General features: G+C 45.1%; 1 protein-coding gene across 4 annotated transcripts in view; it reads left to right on the top strand.

Moving 5' to 3' along the window:
- The first annotated feature begins 1,382 nt into the window (after positions 1-1,382).
- Positions 1,383-17,861, top strand: part of prelid1a (PRELI domain containing 1a) — a 30,867-nt gene continuing 14,388 nt past the window's right edge. The window contains exons 1-4 of one of the 4 annotated variants that reach the window (XM_071399787.1): positions 1,383-1,507; positions 2,040-2,176; positions 12,664-12,889; positions 14,997-15,110. In XM_071399787.1, coding sequence (XP_071255888.1) covers positions 2,085-2,176; positions 12,664-12,889; positions 14,997-15,110 — 432 coding nt within the window. In that variant the 5' untranslated portion in view covers positions 1,383-1,507; positions 2,040-2,084. Of the gene's footprint in view, positions 1,508-1,694; positions 1,799-2,039; positions 2,177-12,663; positions 12,890-14,996; positions 15,111-17,861 lie in introns of those variants that run through there. The other 3 variants (XM_071399789.1, XM_071399788.1, XM_071399790.1) reach the window with 3 other exon arrangements.

Genomic DNA, 17,861 nt, shown 5'->3' with positions numbered 1-17,861 from the left:
GGTAGGAGCAAGCCCATGTAATGCTTTGTAGGTGAGCAGTAAAACCTTGAAATCAGCCCTTGCCTTAACAGGAAGCCAGTGTAGGGAGGCTAGCACTGGAGTAATATGATCACATTTTGGGGTTCTAGTCAGGATTCTAGCAGCCGTATTTAGCACTAACTAAAGTGTATTTAGTGCTTTATCCGGGTAGCCGGAAAGTAGAGCATTGCAGTAGTCTAACCTAGAAGTAACAAAAAAATGGATTCATTTTTCTGCATCATTTTTGGACAGAAAGTTTCTGATTTTTGCAATGTTACGTAGATGGAAAAAAGCTGTCCTTGAAACAGTCTTGATATGTTCGTCAAAAGAGAGATCAGGGTCCAGAGTAACGCTGAGGTCCTTCACAGTTTTATTTGAGACAACTTTACAACCATCAAGATTAATTGTCAGATTCAACAGAAGATCTCTTTGTTTCTTGGGACCTAGAACAATCATCTCTGTTTTGTCCGAGTTTAAAAGTAGAACGTTTTCAGCCATTCACTTCCTTATGTCTGAAACACAGGCTTCTAGCGAGGGCAATTTTGGGGCTTCACCATGTTTCATTGAAATGTACAGCTGTGTGTCATCCGCATAGCAGTGAAAGTTAACATTATGTTTTCGAATGACATCCCCAAGAGGTAAAATATATAGTGAAAACAATAGTGGTCCTAAAACGGAACCTTGAGGAACATCGAAATGTACAGTTGATTTGTCAGAGGACAAACCATTCACAGAGACAAACTGATATCTTTCTGACAGATAAGATCTAAACCAGGCCAGAACTTGTCCGTATAGACCAATTTGGGTTTCCAATCTATCCAAAAGAATGTGGTGATCGATGGTATCAAAGGCAGCACTAAGGTCTAGGAGCACGAGGACAGATGCAGAGCCTCGGTCTGACGCCATTAAAAGGTCATTTACCACCTTCACAAGTGCAGTCTCAGTGCTATGATGGGGTCTAAAAGCAGACTGAAGCATTTCGTATACATTGTTTGTCTTCAGGGAGGCAGTGAGTTGCTGCGCAACAGCTTTTTCAAACATTTTTGAGAGGAATGGAAGATTCGATATAGGCCGATAGTTTTTTATATTTTCTGGGTCAAGGTTTGGCTTTTTCAAGAGAGGCTTTATTACTGCCACTTTTAATGAGTTTGATACACATCCGGTGGATAGAGAGCCGTTTATTATGTTCAACATAGGAGGGCCAAGCACATGAAGCAGCTCTTTCAGTAGTTTAGTTGCAATCAGATTCAAGTTCCTTCTCTGCTTCCACCATCCTCCTTCCCCCGAAACAACGCCACCTGCTGTGGAGAAGCCAGATTTTGGATCGCTCTCGCTTCCTCTCTGCTCTTGGTCTCACCGGATATGTCGTTATTCTTGACCTTCCCTTTCAATTGGCCGGAATCAGTCTGTCGTGTAGCTGCAAGCTACATTCTTCTAAAAGTAGTAGAAAAATGCACTTATCTCCGCTGTAAATGGTATTGCCAACGAGGTAAGTGGCTTTCTTACTTTTTCATATTCAAGCGAAAAGATGTGTAGATTTTTTTTTCCTTCATATGAAAATGGGTCACTTTAGCTATGTAGCTAATTAATTGATGGCGTTGACCACCCACTCTATGCTAAGCTAACTAGCTCGTTACCTTAGCATTCTAGTAAGACTCGAGAGACTGAGTGCAGACGTGACCGTTTCCTGTCAAACTGTCACTAGCGATGTCGTTAGCAGAACTGTGTTGCATATCGAGCGGTATATGGACATGCATATAGCGATAATATGGACAGACGGGTAAACGTTAACTTAGCTAACGTTAACTATGGCTTGTGCGCACGTTAACTGTTTTTAAATTTAACCAAAGTTGATTGACAGTTGTTATTTTAAAGCGCAACGTTCCACTTTCTATGCTTTATCTAGGAGTTTCGCTTTTTGGTGCAGCCTTCTAATTTCACGATTAATTGGGCAAATGTGCATGTAATTGATAATATACTAGCTCATTTGATCTTACTCACGTGTACTATTCTTCTAACAGGTATTTACCAAAGTGTACATATAAAGTCGTCTTTTTACGGGAACAATGGTGAAGTACTTTGCCTGTGTGGGTCTTCTGAAAAGTTCCTGGGACCAAGTCTGCATCGCTTTCTGGGAGCGATACCCCAACCCCTACAGGTAAGAAAGATACCCTAGCCCAATACTGGACAAAAGGAGCCTCACCTTATTCCTTAGTCCAGCGTTTCACATACTCGGCCCTGTGACCACAACGGGTGCACGTTTTGGTTTTTGCCCTAACACTGCACCAGCGGATTAAAATAATCAAAGCTTGATGATGAGTTCGTTATTTGAATCAGCTGTGTAGTGTTAGGGCAAAAATCTAAACGTTCACCCCTTGGGGTTTGGGAAACACTTCCTTTGTCCAAGGACCTTACACGTTCTGTTTATAGGGCGGATTGGCTCTGGAAGCCAAAACAGACACATACTCCATCTAAATGTGAATCGATACTCAATTGCGGTATGGTCCTAGAAACATATCTCTACTTTCATATCACATAAATTATTTCACAAATGTAAAAAGTCACATTTATTGTACACAGTTGCAGCTAGCAGTAATTTTCAGTGACAATAGCACAGGTAATCCACTCTGTCTTCCATCTGTATACAAGCGCTGTAGTATATAATTATGTTCGTGTGGGAACCCTAACCCTATGGAACTGAGAGTTATGACGAAGGACTAGCCTCTACAGGTAAGAAAGATACCACAACCCTAGCCACGGAACGTGTGACGCATTCAAATTTATCTAGACAACGCCACGCATTTATAGACGTGTTAGCTGACATCATGAAAATGATGCGTGCGTCTCAGTGGGGCAGAAGTCCGTCTGTAGCGACCAACAATGACAAGCTGCTGCCAGATAGCCACCGACAATGACAAGCTGCTGCCAGATAGCGACCAACAATGACAAGCTGCTGCCAGATAGCCACCGACAATGACAAGCTGCTGCCAGATAGCGACCGACAATGACAAGCTGCTGCCAGATAGCCACCGACAATGACAAGCTGCTGCCAGATAGCGACCGACAATGACAAGCTGCTGCCAGATAGCGACCGACAATGACAAGCTGCTGCCAGATAGCCACCGACAATGACAAGCTGCTGCCAGATAGCCACCGACAATGACAAGCTGCTGCCAGATAGCCACCGACAATGACAAGCTGCTGCCAGATAGCCACCGACAATGACAAGCTGCTGCCAGATAGCGACCGACAATGACAAGCTGCTGCCAGATAGCCACCGACAATGACAAGCTGCTGCCAGATAGCGACCGACAATGACAAGCTGCTGCCAGATAGCGACCGACAATGACAAGCTGCTGCCAGATAGCGACCGACAATGACAAGCTGCTGCCAGATAGCGACCGACAATGACAAGCTGCTGCCAGATAGCGACCGACAATGACAAGCTGCTGCCAGATAGCGACCGACAATGACAAGCTGCTGCCAGATAGCGACCGACAATGACAAGCTGCTGCCAGATAGCGACCGACAATGACAAGCTGCTGCCAGATAGCGACCGACAATGACAAGCTGCTGCCAGATAGCGACCGACAATGACAAGCTGCTGCCAGATAGCGACCGACAATGACAAGCTGCTGCCAGATAGCGACCGACAATGACAAGCTGCTGCCAGATAGCCACCGACAATGACAAGCTGCTGCCAGATAGCCACCGACAATGACAAGCTGCTGCCAGATAGCCACCGACAATGACAAGCTGCTGCCAGATAGCCACCGACAATGACAAGCTGCTGCCAGATAGCCACCGACAATGACAAGCTGCTGCCAGATAGCCACCGACAATGACAAGCTGCTGCCAGATAGCCACCGACAATGACAAGCTGCTGCCAGATAGCCACCGACAATGACAAGCTGCTGCCAGATAGCCACCGACAATGACAAGCTGCTGCCAGATAGCCACCGACAATGACAAGCTGCTGCCAGATAGCGACCGACAATGACAAGCTGCTGCCAGATAGCCACCGACAATGACAAGCTGCTGCCAGATAGCCACCGACAATGACAAGCTGCTGCCAGATAGCCACCGACAATGACAAGCTGCTGCCAGATAGCCACCGACAATGACAAGCTGCTGCCAGATAGCGACCGACAATGACAAGCTGCTGCCAGATAGCGACCGACAATGACAAGCTGCTGCCAGATAGCCACCGACAATGACAAGCTGCTGCCAGATAGCGACCGACAATGACAAGCTGCTGCCAGATAGCGACCGACAATGACAAGCTGCTGCCAGATAGCGACCGACAATGACAAGCTGCTGCCAGATAGCGACCGACAATGACAAGCTGCTGCCAGATAGCCACCGACAATGACAAGCTGCTGCCAGATAGCCACCGACAATGACAAGCTGCTGCCAGATAGCGACCGACAATGACAAGCTGCTGCCAGATAGCGACCGACAATGACAAGCTGCTGCCAGATAGCCACCGACAATGACAAGCTGCTGCCAGATAGCCACCGACAATGACAAGCTGCTGCCAGATAGCCACCGACAATGACAAGCTGCTGCCAGATAGCTTGTTTTTATCTTGTTCTTGATACTTTGACTTGTTTTGACTGACGTCACCTCTATGCTAATATTAGCTAGCTAGCTAACCAACAACTGTAACGATGTATAACGAGTGCTCATTGTGGAAATGTATATTTTCAATAAACATTGGAGACTAAATATATTTTACATGTTGTCAACACTCTATGCCAATCCTGTCTGTTCTGCCCCATAGTTGTGCATGTGTTGGTTTCGTTGCTAAACAACCAACCTGTCTACAGTGGTGTAAAAGTACTTTAAGTAGTTTTTTGGGGGTATCTGTACTTTACTATTTATATTTGACAACTTTTACTTCACTAGATTCCTGAAGAAAATATTTTACTTTTACTTCACTACATTTTCCCTCACAACCCAAAGTACTCATTTTGAATGCTGAGTAGGACAGGAAAATTGTGAAATTCACGCACTTATCAAGAGAACACGTGGTCATCCCTACGACCTCTGTTCTGGCGGACTCACTAAACATAAATGCATCTTCTGTAAATGATGTCTGAGTGTCTGAGTGTGCCCCTGGCTATCTGTAAATGATGTTGGAGTGTTGGAGTGTGCCCCTGGCTATCTGTAAATGATGTTGGAGTGTTGGAGTGTGCCCCTGGCTATCTGTAAATAATGTCTGAGTGTCTGAGTGTGCCCCTGGCTATCTGTAAATAATGTCTGAGTGTTGGAGTGTGCCCCTGGCTATCTGTAAATTATGTCTGAGTGTGCCCCTGGCTATCTGTAAATAATGTCTGAGTGTGCCCCTGGCTATCTGTAAATGATGTCTGAGTGTCTGAGTGTGCCCCTGGCTATCTGTAAATAATGTCTGAGTGTTGGAGTGTGCCCCTGGCTATCTGTAAATTATGTCTGAGTGTGCCCCTGGCTATCTGTAAATAATGTCTGAGTGTGCCCCTGGCTATCTGTAAATAATGTCTGAGTGTGCCCCTGGCTATCTGTAAATAATGTCTGAGTGTGCCCCTGGCTATCTGTAAATAATGTCTGAGTGTGCCCCTGGCTATCTGTAAATGATGTTGGAGTGTGCCCCTGGCTATCTGTAAATGATGTCTGAGTGTTGGAGTGTGCCCCTGGCTATCTGTAAATTATGTCTGAGTGTCTGAGTGTGCCCCTGGCTATCTGTAAATAATGTCTGAGTGTGCCCCTGGCTATCTGTAAATAATGTCTGAGTGTGCCCCTGGCTATCTGTAAATAATGTCTGAGTGTTGGAGTGTGTCCCTGGCTATCTGTAAATAATGTCTGAGTGTGCCCCTGGTTATCTGTAAATAATGTCTGAGTATTGGAGTGTGCCCCTGGCTATCTGTAAATGATGTCTGAGTGTTGGAGTGTGCCCCTGGCTATCTGTAAAAGATGTCTGAGTGTTGGAGTGTGCCCCTGGCTATCTGTAAATTATGTCTGAGTATTGGAGTGTTCCCCTGGCTATCTGTAAATAATGTCTGAGTGTTGGAGTGTGCCCCTGGCTATCTGTAAATAATGTCTGAGTGTTGGAGTGTGCCCCTGGTTATCTGTAAATAATGTCTGAGTATTGGAGTGTGCCCCTGGCTATCTGTAAATAATGTCTGAGTATTGGAGTGTTCCCCTGGCTATCTGTAAATAATGTCTGAGTGTGCCCCTGGTTATCTGTAAATAATGTCTGAGTGTTGGAGTGTGCCCCTGGCTATCTGTAAATAATGTCTGAGTGTGCCCCTGGTTATCTGTAAATAATGTCTGAGTGTTGGAGTGTGCCCCTGGCTATCTGTAAATAATGTCTGAGTGTTGGAGTGTGCCCCTGGTTATCTGTAAATAATGTCTGAGTATTGGAGTGTGCCCCTGGCTATCTGTAAATAATGTCTGAGTATTGGAGTGTTCCCCTGGCTATCTGTAAATAATGTCTGAGTGTGCCCCTGGTTATCTGTAAATAATGTCTGAGTGTTGGAGTGTGACCCTGGCTATCTGTAAATAATGTCTGAGTATTGGAGTGTTCCCCTGGCTATCTGTAAATAATGTCTGAGTGTTGGAGTGTGCCCCTGGCTATCTGTAAATGATGTCTGAGTGTTGGAGTGTGCCCCTGGCAATCTGTAAATAATGTCTGAGTGCTGGAGTGTTCCCCTGGCTATCTGTAAATAATGTCTGAGTGTTTGAGTGTTCCCCTGGCAATCTGTAAATAATGTCTGAGTGTTGGAGTGTGCCCCTGGCAATCTGTAAATAATGTCTGAGTGTTTGAGTGTTCCCCTGGCTATCTGTAAATAATGTCTGAGTGTTGGAGTGTGCCCCTGGCTATCTGTAAATAATGTCTGAGTGTTGGAGTGTGCCCCTGGCTATCTGTAAATAATGTCTGAGTATTGGAGTGTTCCCCTGGCTATCTGTAAATAATGTCTGAGTGTTGGAGTGTGCCCCTGGCTATCTGTAAATAATGTCTGAGTGTTGGAGTGTGCCCCTGGCTATCTGTAAATAATGTCTGAGTGTTGGAGTGTGCCCCTGGTTATCTGTAAATAATGTCTGAGTATTGGAGTGTGCCCCTGGCTATCTGTAAATAATGTCTGAGTATTGGAGTGTTCCCCTGGCTATCTGTAAATAATGTCTGAGTGTGCCCCTGGTTATCTGTAAATAATGTCTGAGTATTGGAGTGTGCCCCTGGCTATCTGTAAATAATGTCTGAGTATTGGAGTGTTCCCCTGGCTATCTGTAAATAATGTCTGAGTGTGCCCCTGGTTATCTGTAAATAATGTCTGAGTGTTGGAGTGTGCCCCTGGCTATCTGTAAATAATGTCTGAGTATTGGAGTGTTCCCCTGGCTATCTGTAAATGATGTCTGAGTGTTGGAATGTGCCCCTGGTTATCTGTAAATAATGTCTGAGTTGTCTGAGTATTGGAGTGTTCCCCTGGCTATCTGTAAATAATGTCTGAGTGTTGGAGTGTGCCCCTGGCTATCTGTAAATGATGTCTGAGTGTTGGAGTGTGCCCCTGGCAATCTGTAAATAATGTCTGAGTGCTGGAGTGTTCCCCTGGCTATCTGTAAATAATGTCTGAGTGTTTGAGTGTTCCCCTGGCAATCTGTAAATAATGTCTGAGTGTTGGAGTGTGCCCCTGGCAATCTGTAAATAATGTCTGAGTGTTTGAGTGTTCCCCTGGCTATCTGTAAATAATGTCTGAGTGTTGGAGTGTGCCCCTGGCTATCTGTAAATAATGTCTGAGTGTTGGAGTGTGCCCCTGGCTATCTGTAAATAATGTCTGAGTATTGGAGTGTTCCCCTGGCTATCTGTAAATAATGTCTGAGTGTTGGAGTGTGCCCCTGGCTATCTGTAAATAATGTTGGAGTGTGCCCCTGGCTATCTGTAAATGATGTCTGAGTGTTGGAGTGTGCCCCTGGCTATCTGTAAATTATGTCTGAGTGTTGGAGTGTGTCCCTGGTTATCTGTAAATAATGTCTGAGTATTGGAGTGTTCCCCTGGCTATCTGTAAATGATGTCTGAGTGTTGGAATGTGCCCCTGGCTATCTGTAAATAATGTCTGAGTGTTGGAGTGTGCCCCTGGCTATCTGTAAATAATGTCTGAGTGTTGGAGTGTGCCCCTGGCTATCTGTAAATAATGCCTGAGTGTTGGAGTGTGCCCCTGGTTATCTGTAAATAATGTCTGAGTGTTGGAGTGTGTCCCTGGCTATCTGTCAATTTTTTTAAACGTTGCCATCTGCTTTGCTTACTATAAGAAAGTTGAAATGATTAATACTTTTACTTTTGATACTTAAGTATATTTAAAACCAAATACTTTTGGACTTTTACTCAAGTAGTATTTTACTGGGTGACTTTTACTTGAGCAACTTTCTATTAATGTATCTATACTTTTACTGAAGTGTGACAGTTGGGTACTTTTTCCACCCCTGCCCATCTATATGTTCATAAATCCCCCAAAGTCCCATTTCAAGTCAATGTTGAATAAACTTAATTTGAACTTACTCTACCTGTTGTCTGCTGATTTCAGCCTTAGTCGGGTGGAAATATGAGGCAAAATATCCACAGGCAAGTGTTATTAAACTGACTTCCAGAACGCTGGTCTATATAATTATCCGTAGCTTTGTATTTCCGTGGGTGTATTTTCACGGTTACGTTTGGCTATTGTTTACGTAGTGTGCATCAGGTACGAATGCATCAAGTGATTGAAAATAGAAGCAGAGAGAACCATATACCTAAATAAAAATGTCATACCCGTGGTATGCGGTCTGATATACCACAGCTGTCAGCCAATAAGCATTCAGGGCTCAAACTACCCAGTTTATAAATAGACCTTGACTAACCCTCCTAATGTGACTAGGCTGTACTATAAATAGACCTTGACTAACCCTAATGTGACTAGGCTATACTATAAATAGACTTTGACAAACCCTAATGTGACTAGGCTATACTATAAATAGACTTTGACAAACCCTAATGTGACTAGGCTATACTATAAATAGACTTTGACTAACCCTAATGTGACTAGGCTGTACTATAAATAGTCCTAGACAAACCCATATAAATGCCCAACCTGTAAAACAGGTTATTTGCTGTATCACTAAAGCCATAGTGAAGTTGAAGCATTGTTAGTGCACACACACACACACCTGGCAAAACATTCACTGTCAGTGATTCAAGGGTTACTGCAAGATACTTACCCAGTCAGACGAACTCATGGAAACCATTTTTCTGTGTCTGCGTGCAGTTTGGAAATGATTGAAATTAGCATATCGTTAGCTTAGTGCAATTACTGTTAATCTCCCGGTACTAGAACATGAAAAATGGTTTGGTGCAGGGGAGGCTGCTGAGGGGAGGACGGCTCATAGTCATGCCTAGAATGGAGTCAATGGAATGGTAACAACCACACGTTTCACTCCATTGACTCAATGTCAAGGCATTATTATGTGCCGGCCTCCACTGGTTTTGGCACTAGATTTATTTTTAACTTTCGGTACTTCTGTCAAATGTGTCTCACGGATCAAACCGGTCTATCAGCGCAGCAGATGTCCCCCTTTTTATAGCGCACTTGTTAACTTCTGTGCAGCATGAGTGGAGAGCTAACACAGCATGTAGAAATGTTGAAACTGTTCGTTACTGTTCGCAAAACAATGTCCTACAGGCTAGAACCCTTTACAATGCAAGAAGATACCGGTATCTTCCATCTTTGTAGGATAACTTTCCTAGCTAGCTGACAGCTGAAGCTAACATTAATTCACCACCCTGGTACTTTTGTGATAATATCCAAACCATAAAGCAAAATATGCAGATTTTCAAAGCTGATAGCCACCAAAACTTGATCAATTCACTTATTCGGTATCTCTCACACGTCTCCACCAAAGATGATCTATTGCCCTCAGCGAACTGACTGCTCTCGACAGGCCGCCCACCTCTTGCCTCATGAATGATGTCATTACTGGTAAAAGAGAGAGCGAGCATTTTTATAAAATAAGCTACTTCTATGTAAATGTTGTTGATCAGTACAATTAAAATAAGTCCCAAATGGGAAAACAGACTGTCATCTGTAGCCCCGTGAAATCAGCTACAACCAGCTCAACTCAATGCATGACTCACTCCTATTGAATAATATACACTGCTCAAAAAAATAAAGGGAACACTAAAATAACACATCCTAGATCTGAATGAATGAAATATTCTTATTAAATACTTTTTTCTTTACATAGTTGACTCACTCCTATTGAATATTATTATATATTCACCTGTATTGTGACGAGACCTATTGAATAATATATATTACCTGTATTGTGACGAGACCTATTGAATAATATATATTACCTGTATTGTAACTAGACCTATTGAATAATATATATTACCTGTATTGTGACGAGACCTATTGAATAATATACACTGCTCAAAAAAATAAAGGGAACACTTAAACAACACAATGTAACTCCAAGTCAATCACACTTCTGTGAAATCAAACTGTCCACTTAGGAAGCAACATTGATTGACAATAAATGTCACATGCTGTTGTGCAAATGGAATAGACAAAAGGTGGAAATTATAGGCAATTAGCAAGACACCCCCAATAAAGGAGTGGTTCTGCAGGTGGTGACCACAGACCACTTCTCAGTTCCTATGCTTCCTGGCTGATGTTTTGGTCACTTTTGAATGCTGGCGGTGCTTTCACTCTAGTGGTAGCATGAGACTACAACCCACACAAGTGGCTCAGGTAGTGCAGCTCATCCAGGATGGCACATCAATGCGAGCTGTGGCAAGAAGGTTTGCTGTGTCTGTCAGCGTAGTGTTCAGAGCATGGAGGCGCTACCAGGAGACAGGCCAGTACATCAGGAGACGTGGAGGAGGCCGTAGGAGGGTAACAACCCAGCAGCAGGACCGCTACCCCTGCCTTTGTGCAAGGAGGAGCACTGCCAGAGCCCTGCAAAATGATCTCCAGCAGGCCACAAATGTGCATTTGTCCCGAAGCCAGTTTTGCGTTGTCTTGGCTGTGTGCTTCAGGTCATTGTCCTGTTGGAAGGTGAACCTTTGCCCCAATCTGAGGTCCTGAGCATTGTGAAGCAGGTTCTAATCAAGGATCTCCCTGTACTTCGATCCTGACTAGTCTCCCAGTCCCTGCCGCTGAAAAACATCCCCACAGCATGATGGTGCCACCACCATGCTTCACCGTAGGGATGGTGCCACCACCATGCTTCACCATAGGGATGGTATTGTCCAGGTGATGAGTGTTGCCTGGGTTCCTCCTGACATGACGCTTGGCATTTAGGCCAAATAATTAAATCTTGGTTTCAAATGGTCAGAGTCCTTTAGGTGCCATTTGGCAAACTCCTAGCGGGCTGTCATGTGCCTTTCACTGCTGCAGAGATGGTTGTCCTTCTGGAAGGTTCTCCCATCTCCACAGAAGAACTCTGGAGCTCTGTCAGAGTGACCATCGGGTTCTTGGTCACCTCCCTGACCAAGGCCCTTCTCCCCCGATTGCTCAGTTTGGCCGGGCGGCCAGCTCTAGGAAGAGTCTTGGTGGTTCCAAACTTCTTCCATTTAAGAATGATGGAGGCCATTGTGTTCTTGGGGACCTTCAATGCTGCAGACATTTTTTGGTACCCTTCCCCAGATCTGTGCCTCGACACAATCCTGTCTCGGAGCTCTACGGACAATTCCTTTGACCTCATGGCTTGGTTTCTGCTCTGACATGCACTGTCAATTGTGGGACCTTATATAGACAGGTGTGTGCTTTTCCAATCAGTTGAATTTACCACAGGTTGACTCCAATCAAGTTGTAGAAACATCTCAAGGATGATCAATGGAAACAGGATGCACCTGAGCTCAATTTCGAGTCTCATAGCAAAAGGTCTGAATACTTACGTAAATAAGGTATTTCTGTTATACATTTGCAAAAACTTCTAAAAACCTTTTCACTTTGTCATTATGGGGTTTTGTTTGTAGATTGATGAGGAAAATATTTAATTCAATCCATTTTAGAATAAGGCTGTAATTTAACCAAACGGTGTAAAAAGTGAAGGGTTCTGAGTGCATGTGTACTTAGATTGGTAAAAACAGTCTGATTTCTATAATTTATTCATTAATGCATGACTGTCTTTGAATTGTTTTGATGTATTTAAATAAATAAATATATAATATAAATATATATAATGATACTGAACTCAAAAGATGCCCAATGATATGAACAGAGCAGTAGCTGAGTTTACATGTCTGGATCAAGGGCCATTCTGGGACTTTGGTTAATACACCTTTTGTTGTGATAGTATCTCTTTTATCATGTTCATTTCACTGATAATCATAAGAAATTACATTCTATCCACTTCCTCATTCTTACCCCCGTTGTAGCATAGAGACGGATAGACATCGTAACGCTGTAGCATAGAGACGGATAGAGATCGCAACGTTGTAGCTGTCCCATTATGTGAGGGTTCGGGCAGCGCCATTGAGACAGATACGTTTCGACCTCTAATCTGTTAGTATCCTTTTAAGCCGTAAAGTGTCTCTGAATCACACATTCACACCTCCCATCTCCTTTCTCCCCAGCATGTCTCTAACTGTAATACAATATTACAATGAACTCTCCTCTCTTCTCTCCCCCACAGTAACCATGTCCTGACGGAGGACATCATCTTCAGGGACGTTACTCCCGGTAACCGTCTGGTCTCTAGGCGACTGCTGACCAAAACTAACCGCGCCCCTCGCTGGATGGAGAAGTACTTGCCGGTTACCATGGCCAGGCACGCCTACATCATCGAGGATTCCATCGTGGACCCCCAGAACAGAACCATGACAACGCTGACTTGGAACATCAGCCACGCACGCATGATGGTACGTGTGATCGACTGGGATTCGTACTGTGACTGTGCTAGCCTGCTGAGCTAAAGCCTCGTTATTAGCTCAGGGAGTCTTTATCTTTGAATCTACACTACATGACCAAAAGTATGTGGACACCTGCTCGTCGAACATCTCATTCCAAAATCATGGGCATTAATATAACGTTGGTCCCCCCCTTTGCTGCTATAACAGCCTCCACTCTTCTGGGAAGGCTTTCCACTAGATGATGGAACATTGCTGCAGGGACTTGTTTCCCTTCAGCCACGAGTATTAGTGAGGTCGGGCACTGATGTTGGGCGATTAGGCCTGGCTCGCAGTCGGCGTTCCAATTCATCCCAAAGGTATTCGATGGGGTTGAGGTCAGGGCTCTGTGCAGGCCAGTCAAGTTCTTCCACACATAACTTGTCAAACCATTTCTGTATGGACCTCGCTTTGTGCACGGGAGCATTGTCATGCTGAAACAGGAAAGGGCCTTCCTCAAACTTTTGCCACAAAGGCTGAAGAACAGAATCATCTAGAATGTAATTGTATGCTGTAGCGTTAAGATTTCCCTTCACTGCAACTAAGAGGCCCGAACCATGAAAAACAGCCCCCGACCATTATTCCTCCTCCACCAAACTTTACAGTTGGCACTATGCATTGGGACAGGTAGCGTTCTCCTGGCATCCGCCAAACCCAGATTCGTCCGTCGGACTGCCAGATGGTGAAGCGTGATTCATCACTACAGAGAACCACTGCTCGAGAGTCCAATGGCGGCGAGCTTTATACCACCCGATGCTTGGCATTGTGCATGGTTATCTTAGGCTTGTGTGCGGCTGCTCGGCCATGGAAACCCATTTCATGAAGTTCCCGACGAACAGTTGTGCTGACGTTGCTTCCAGAGGCAGTTTGGAACTCAGTAGTGAGTGTTGCAAATGAGGAGAGACAATTTTTACGCAATTCAGCACTCGGCGATTCCGTTCTGTGAGCTTGTGTGGCCTACCACTACGTGGCTGAGCCGTTGTTGCTCCTAGACGTTTCCACTTCACAATAACAGCACTTACAGTTGACCGGGGCAGCTCTATCAGAGCAGAAATCTGACGAACTGACTTGTTGGAGAAGTGGCATCCTGTGACGGTGCCACGTTGAAAATCACTAAGCTCTTCAGTAAGGCCATTCTACTGACAATGTTTGTCTATGGAGATTGCATGGCTGTGAGCTCGATTTATTTTCTTTTATACACCTGTTGGCAATGTGTTTGGCTGAAATGGCCAAATCTACTAATTTGAAGTGTCCACATACTTTTGAGCAGTATTTCTCTGGTGGGAGTTCCCCTGAAGTCACCATGAAGACATGAACCAGCTCTTAATACAATGTGGACTCCAGGAAGATTAGCTGGCGTTAGCGAATGGGGATCCTAATAAAAATGACTGACTATATCTCCTACTCCAGCATTGGGAAAGTATTCAGGCCCCTTTGACATTTTCCACATTTTGTTACAGCCTTATTCTAAAATGGATTAAATTGTTTCTCCCCCCCCCCCCCTCACATCAATCTACACACAATACCTCCATAATGACAAAGCAAAAATAGGTTTTTAGAAATTGTTACAAATGTATTTAAAAAAAAAAAAAAAAAGATCACATTTACATAAGTATTCAGACCTTTTACTCAGTACTTTGTTGAAGCACCTTTGGCAGCGATTACAGCCTCGTCTTCCTGGGTATGAAGCTACAAGCTCGGCTCATCTGTATTTGGGGAGTTTCTCCCATTCTTCTCTGCAGATCCTCTTAAGGGTCTGAACATTTATGTAAAGTTATTTCTTCTACACCTGCATTGCTTGCCGTTTGGGGTTTTAGGCTGGGTTTCTGTACAGCACTTCGAGATATTAGCTGATGTACGAAGGGCTTTTATAAATACATTTGGTTGATTGATGTTTTTTCTATTTTTAATATTTTAGCAAAAATGTCTACACCTGTTTTTCGCTTTGTCATTGTGTGTAGATTGATGAGGAAAACAATTAATTTAATCGATTTAGAATAAGGCTGTAACGCTATACTTTCTGAATGCACTATATTTAATTTCAGTCCTAATAAGGTGTATGTTTTGATTCCCCTGTCAGTCTGTGGAGGAGCGTTGTGAGTACAGAATTAACCCTGACAACAGCAGCTGGACGGAGATTAACAGAGAGGCCTGGATCTCGTCCAACCTCTACGGGCTCTCCAGAGCTATACAGGTGTGTGTTTATACAGGTTGGTGGGGTTAACCTCTACGGGCTCTCCAGACCTATACAGGTGTGTGTTTATACAGGTTGGTGGGGTTAACCTCTACGGGCTCTCCAGAGCTATACAGGTGTGTGTTTATACAGGTTGGTGGGGTTAACCTCTACGGGCTCTCCAGACCTATACAGGTGTGTGTTTATACAGGTTGGTGGGGTTAACCTCTACGGGCTCTCCAGAGCTATACAGGTGTGTGTTTATACAGGTTGGTGGGGTTAACCTCTACGGGCTCTCCAGAGCTATACAGGTGTGTGTTTATACAGGTTGGTGGGGTTAACCTCTACGGGCTCTCCAGAGCTATACAGGTGTGTGTTTATACAGGTTGGTGGGGTTAACCTCTACGGGCTCTCCAGAGCTATACAGGTGTGTGTTTATACAGGTCGGTGGGGTTAACCTCTACGGGCTCTCCAGAGCTATACAGGTGTGTGTTTATACAGGTCGGTGGGGTTAACCTCTACGGGCTCTCCAGAGCTATACAGGTGTGTGTTTATACAGGTCGGTGGGGTTAACCTCTACGGGCTCTCCAGAGCTATACAGGTGTGTGTTTATACAGGTTGGTGGGGTTAACCTCTACGGGCTCTCCAGAGCTATACAGGTGTGTGTTTATACAGGTTGGTGGGGTTAACCTCTACGGGCTCTCCAGAGCTATACAGGTGTGTGTTTATACAGGTTGGTGGGGTTAACCTCTACGGGCTCTCCAGAGCTATACAGGTGTGTGTTTATACAGGTCGGTGGGGTTAACCTCTACGGGCTCTCCAGAGCTATACAGGTGTGTGTTTATACAGGTTGGTGGGGTTAACCTCTACGGGCTCTCCAGAGCTATACAGGTGTGTGTTTATACAGGTCGGTGGGGTTAACCTCTACGGGCTCTCCAGAGCTATACAGGTGTGTGTTTATACAGGTTGGTGGGGTTAACCTCTACGGGCTCTCCAGAGCTATACAGGTGTGTGTTTATACAGGTTGGTGGGGTTAACCTCTACGGGCTCTCCAGAGCTATACAGGTGTGTGTTTATACAGGTTGGTGGGGTTAACCTCTACGGGCTCTCCAGAGCTATACAGGTGTGTGTTTATACAGGTCGGTGGGGTTAACCTCTACGGGCTCTCCAGAGCTATACAGGTGTGTGTTTATACAGGTTGGTGGGGTTAACCTCTACGGGCTCTCCAGAGCTATACAGGTGTGTGTTTATACAGGTCGGTGGGGTTAACCTCTACGGGCTCTCCAGAGCTATACAGGTGTGTGTTTATACAGGTTGGTGGGGTTAACCTCTACGGGCTCTCCAGAGCTATACAGGTGTGTGTTTATACAGGTTGGTGGGGTTAACCTCTACGGGCTCTCCAGAGCTATACAGGTGTGTGTTTATACAGGTTGGTGGGGTTAACCTCTACGGGCTCTCCAGAGCTATACAGGTGTGTGTTTATACAGGTTGGTGGGGTTAACCTCTACGGGCTCTCCAGAGCTATACAGGTGTGTGTTTATACAGGTCGGTGGGGTTAACCTCTACGGGCTCTCCAGAGCTATACAGGTGTGTGTTTATACAGGTTGGTGGGGTTAACCTCTACGGGCTCTCCAGAGCTATACAGGTGTGTGTTTATACAGGTCGGTGGGGTTAACCTCTACGGGCTCTCCAGAGCTATACAGGTGTGTGTTTATACAGGTCGGTGGGGTTAACCTCTACGGGCTCTCCAGAGCTATACAGGTGTGTGTTTATACAGGTCGGTGGGGTTAACCTCTACGGGCTCTCCAGAGCTATACAGGTGTGTGTTTATACAGGTTGGTGGGGTTAACCTCTACGGGCTCTCCAGAGCTATACAGGTGTGTGTTTATACAGGTTGGTGGGGTTAACCTCTACGGGCTCTCCAGAGCTATACAGGTGTGTGTTTATACAGGTCGGTGGGGTTAACCTCTACGGGCTCTCCAGAGCTATACAGGTGTGTGTTTATACAGGTCGGTGGGGTTAACCTATACAGGTGTGTGTTTATACAGGTCGGTGGGGTTAACCTCTACGGGCTCTCCAGAGCTATACAGGTGTGTGTTTATACAGGTCGGTGGGGTTAACCTCTACGGGCTCTCCAGAGCTATACAGGTGTGTGTTTATACAGGTCGGTGGGGTTAACCTCTACGGGCTCTCCAGAGCTATACAGGTGTGTGTTTATACAGGTCGGTGGGGTTAACCTCTACGGGCTCTCCAGAGCTATACAGGTGTGTGTTTATACAGGTTGGTGGGGTTAACCTCTACGGGCTCTCCAGAGCTATACAGGTGTGTGTTTATACAGGTTGGTGGGGTTAACCTCTACGGGCTCTCCAGACCTATACAGGTGTGTGTTTATACAGGTTGGTGGGGTTAACCTCTACGGGCTCTCCAGAGCTATACAGGTGTGTGTTTATACAGGTCGGTGGGGTTAACCTCTACGGGCTCTCCAGAGCTATACAGGTGTGTGTTTATACAGGTCGGTGGGGTTAACCTCTACGGGCTCTCCAGAGCTATACAGGTGTGTGTTTATACAGGTCGGTGGGGTTAACCTCTACGGGCTCTCCAGAGCTATACAGGTGTGTGTTTATACAGGTCGGTGGGGTTAAAGGTTAAAGGGCCAGTGGGAACTAAGTGGTGCTGAGAAGGGTGGGGTCCCTAGAAAGTCCCTGACTTGACAATCTTTCTACCTCCATGTATAGTACATAGATATGTAGCCATCTATAGGATGTAGATATG

This window comes from Salvelinus alpinus, chromosome 4, assembly GCF_045679555.1.
Source record: "Salvelinus alpinus chromosome 4, SLU_Salpinus.1, whole genome shotgun sequence".
Taxonomy (NCBI): Eukaryota; Metazoa; Chordata; class Actinopteri; order Salmoniformes; family Salmonidae; genus Salvelinus; species Salvelinus alpinus.
Note: the sequence above shows the minus strand (reverse complement) of the source record. Positions and strands in the feature narration are given on the sequence as shown.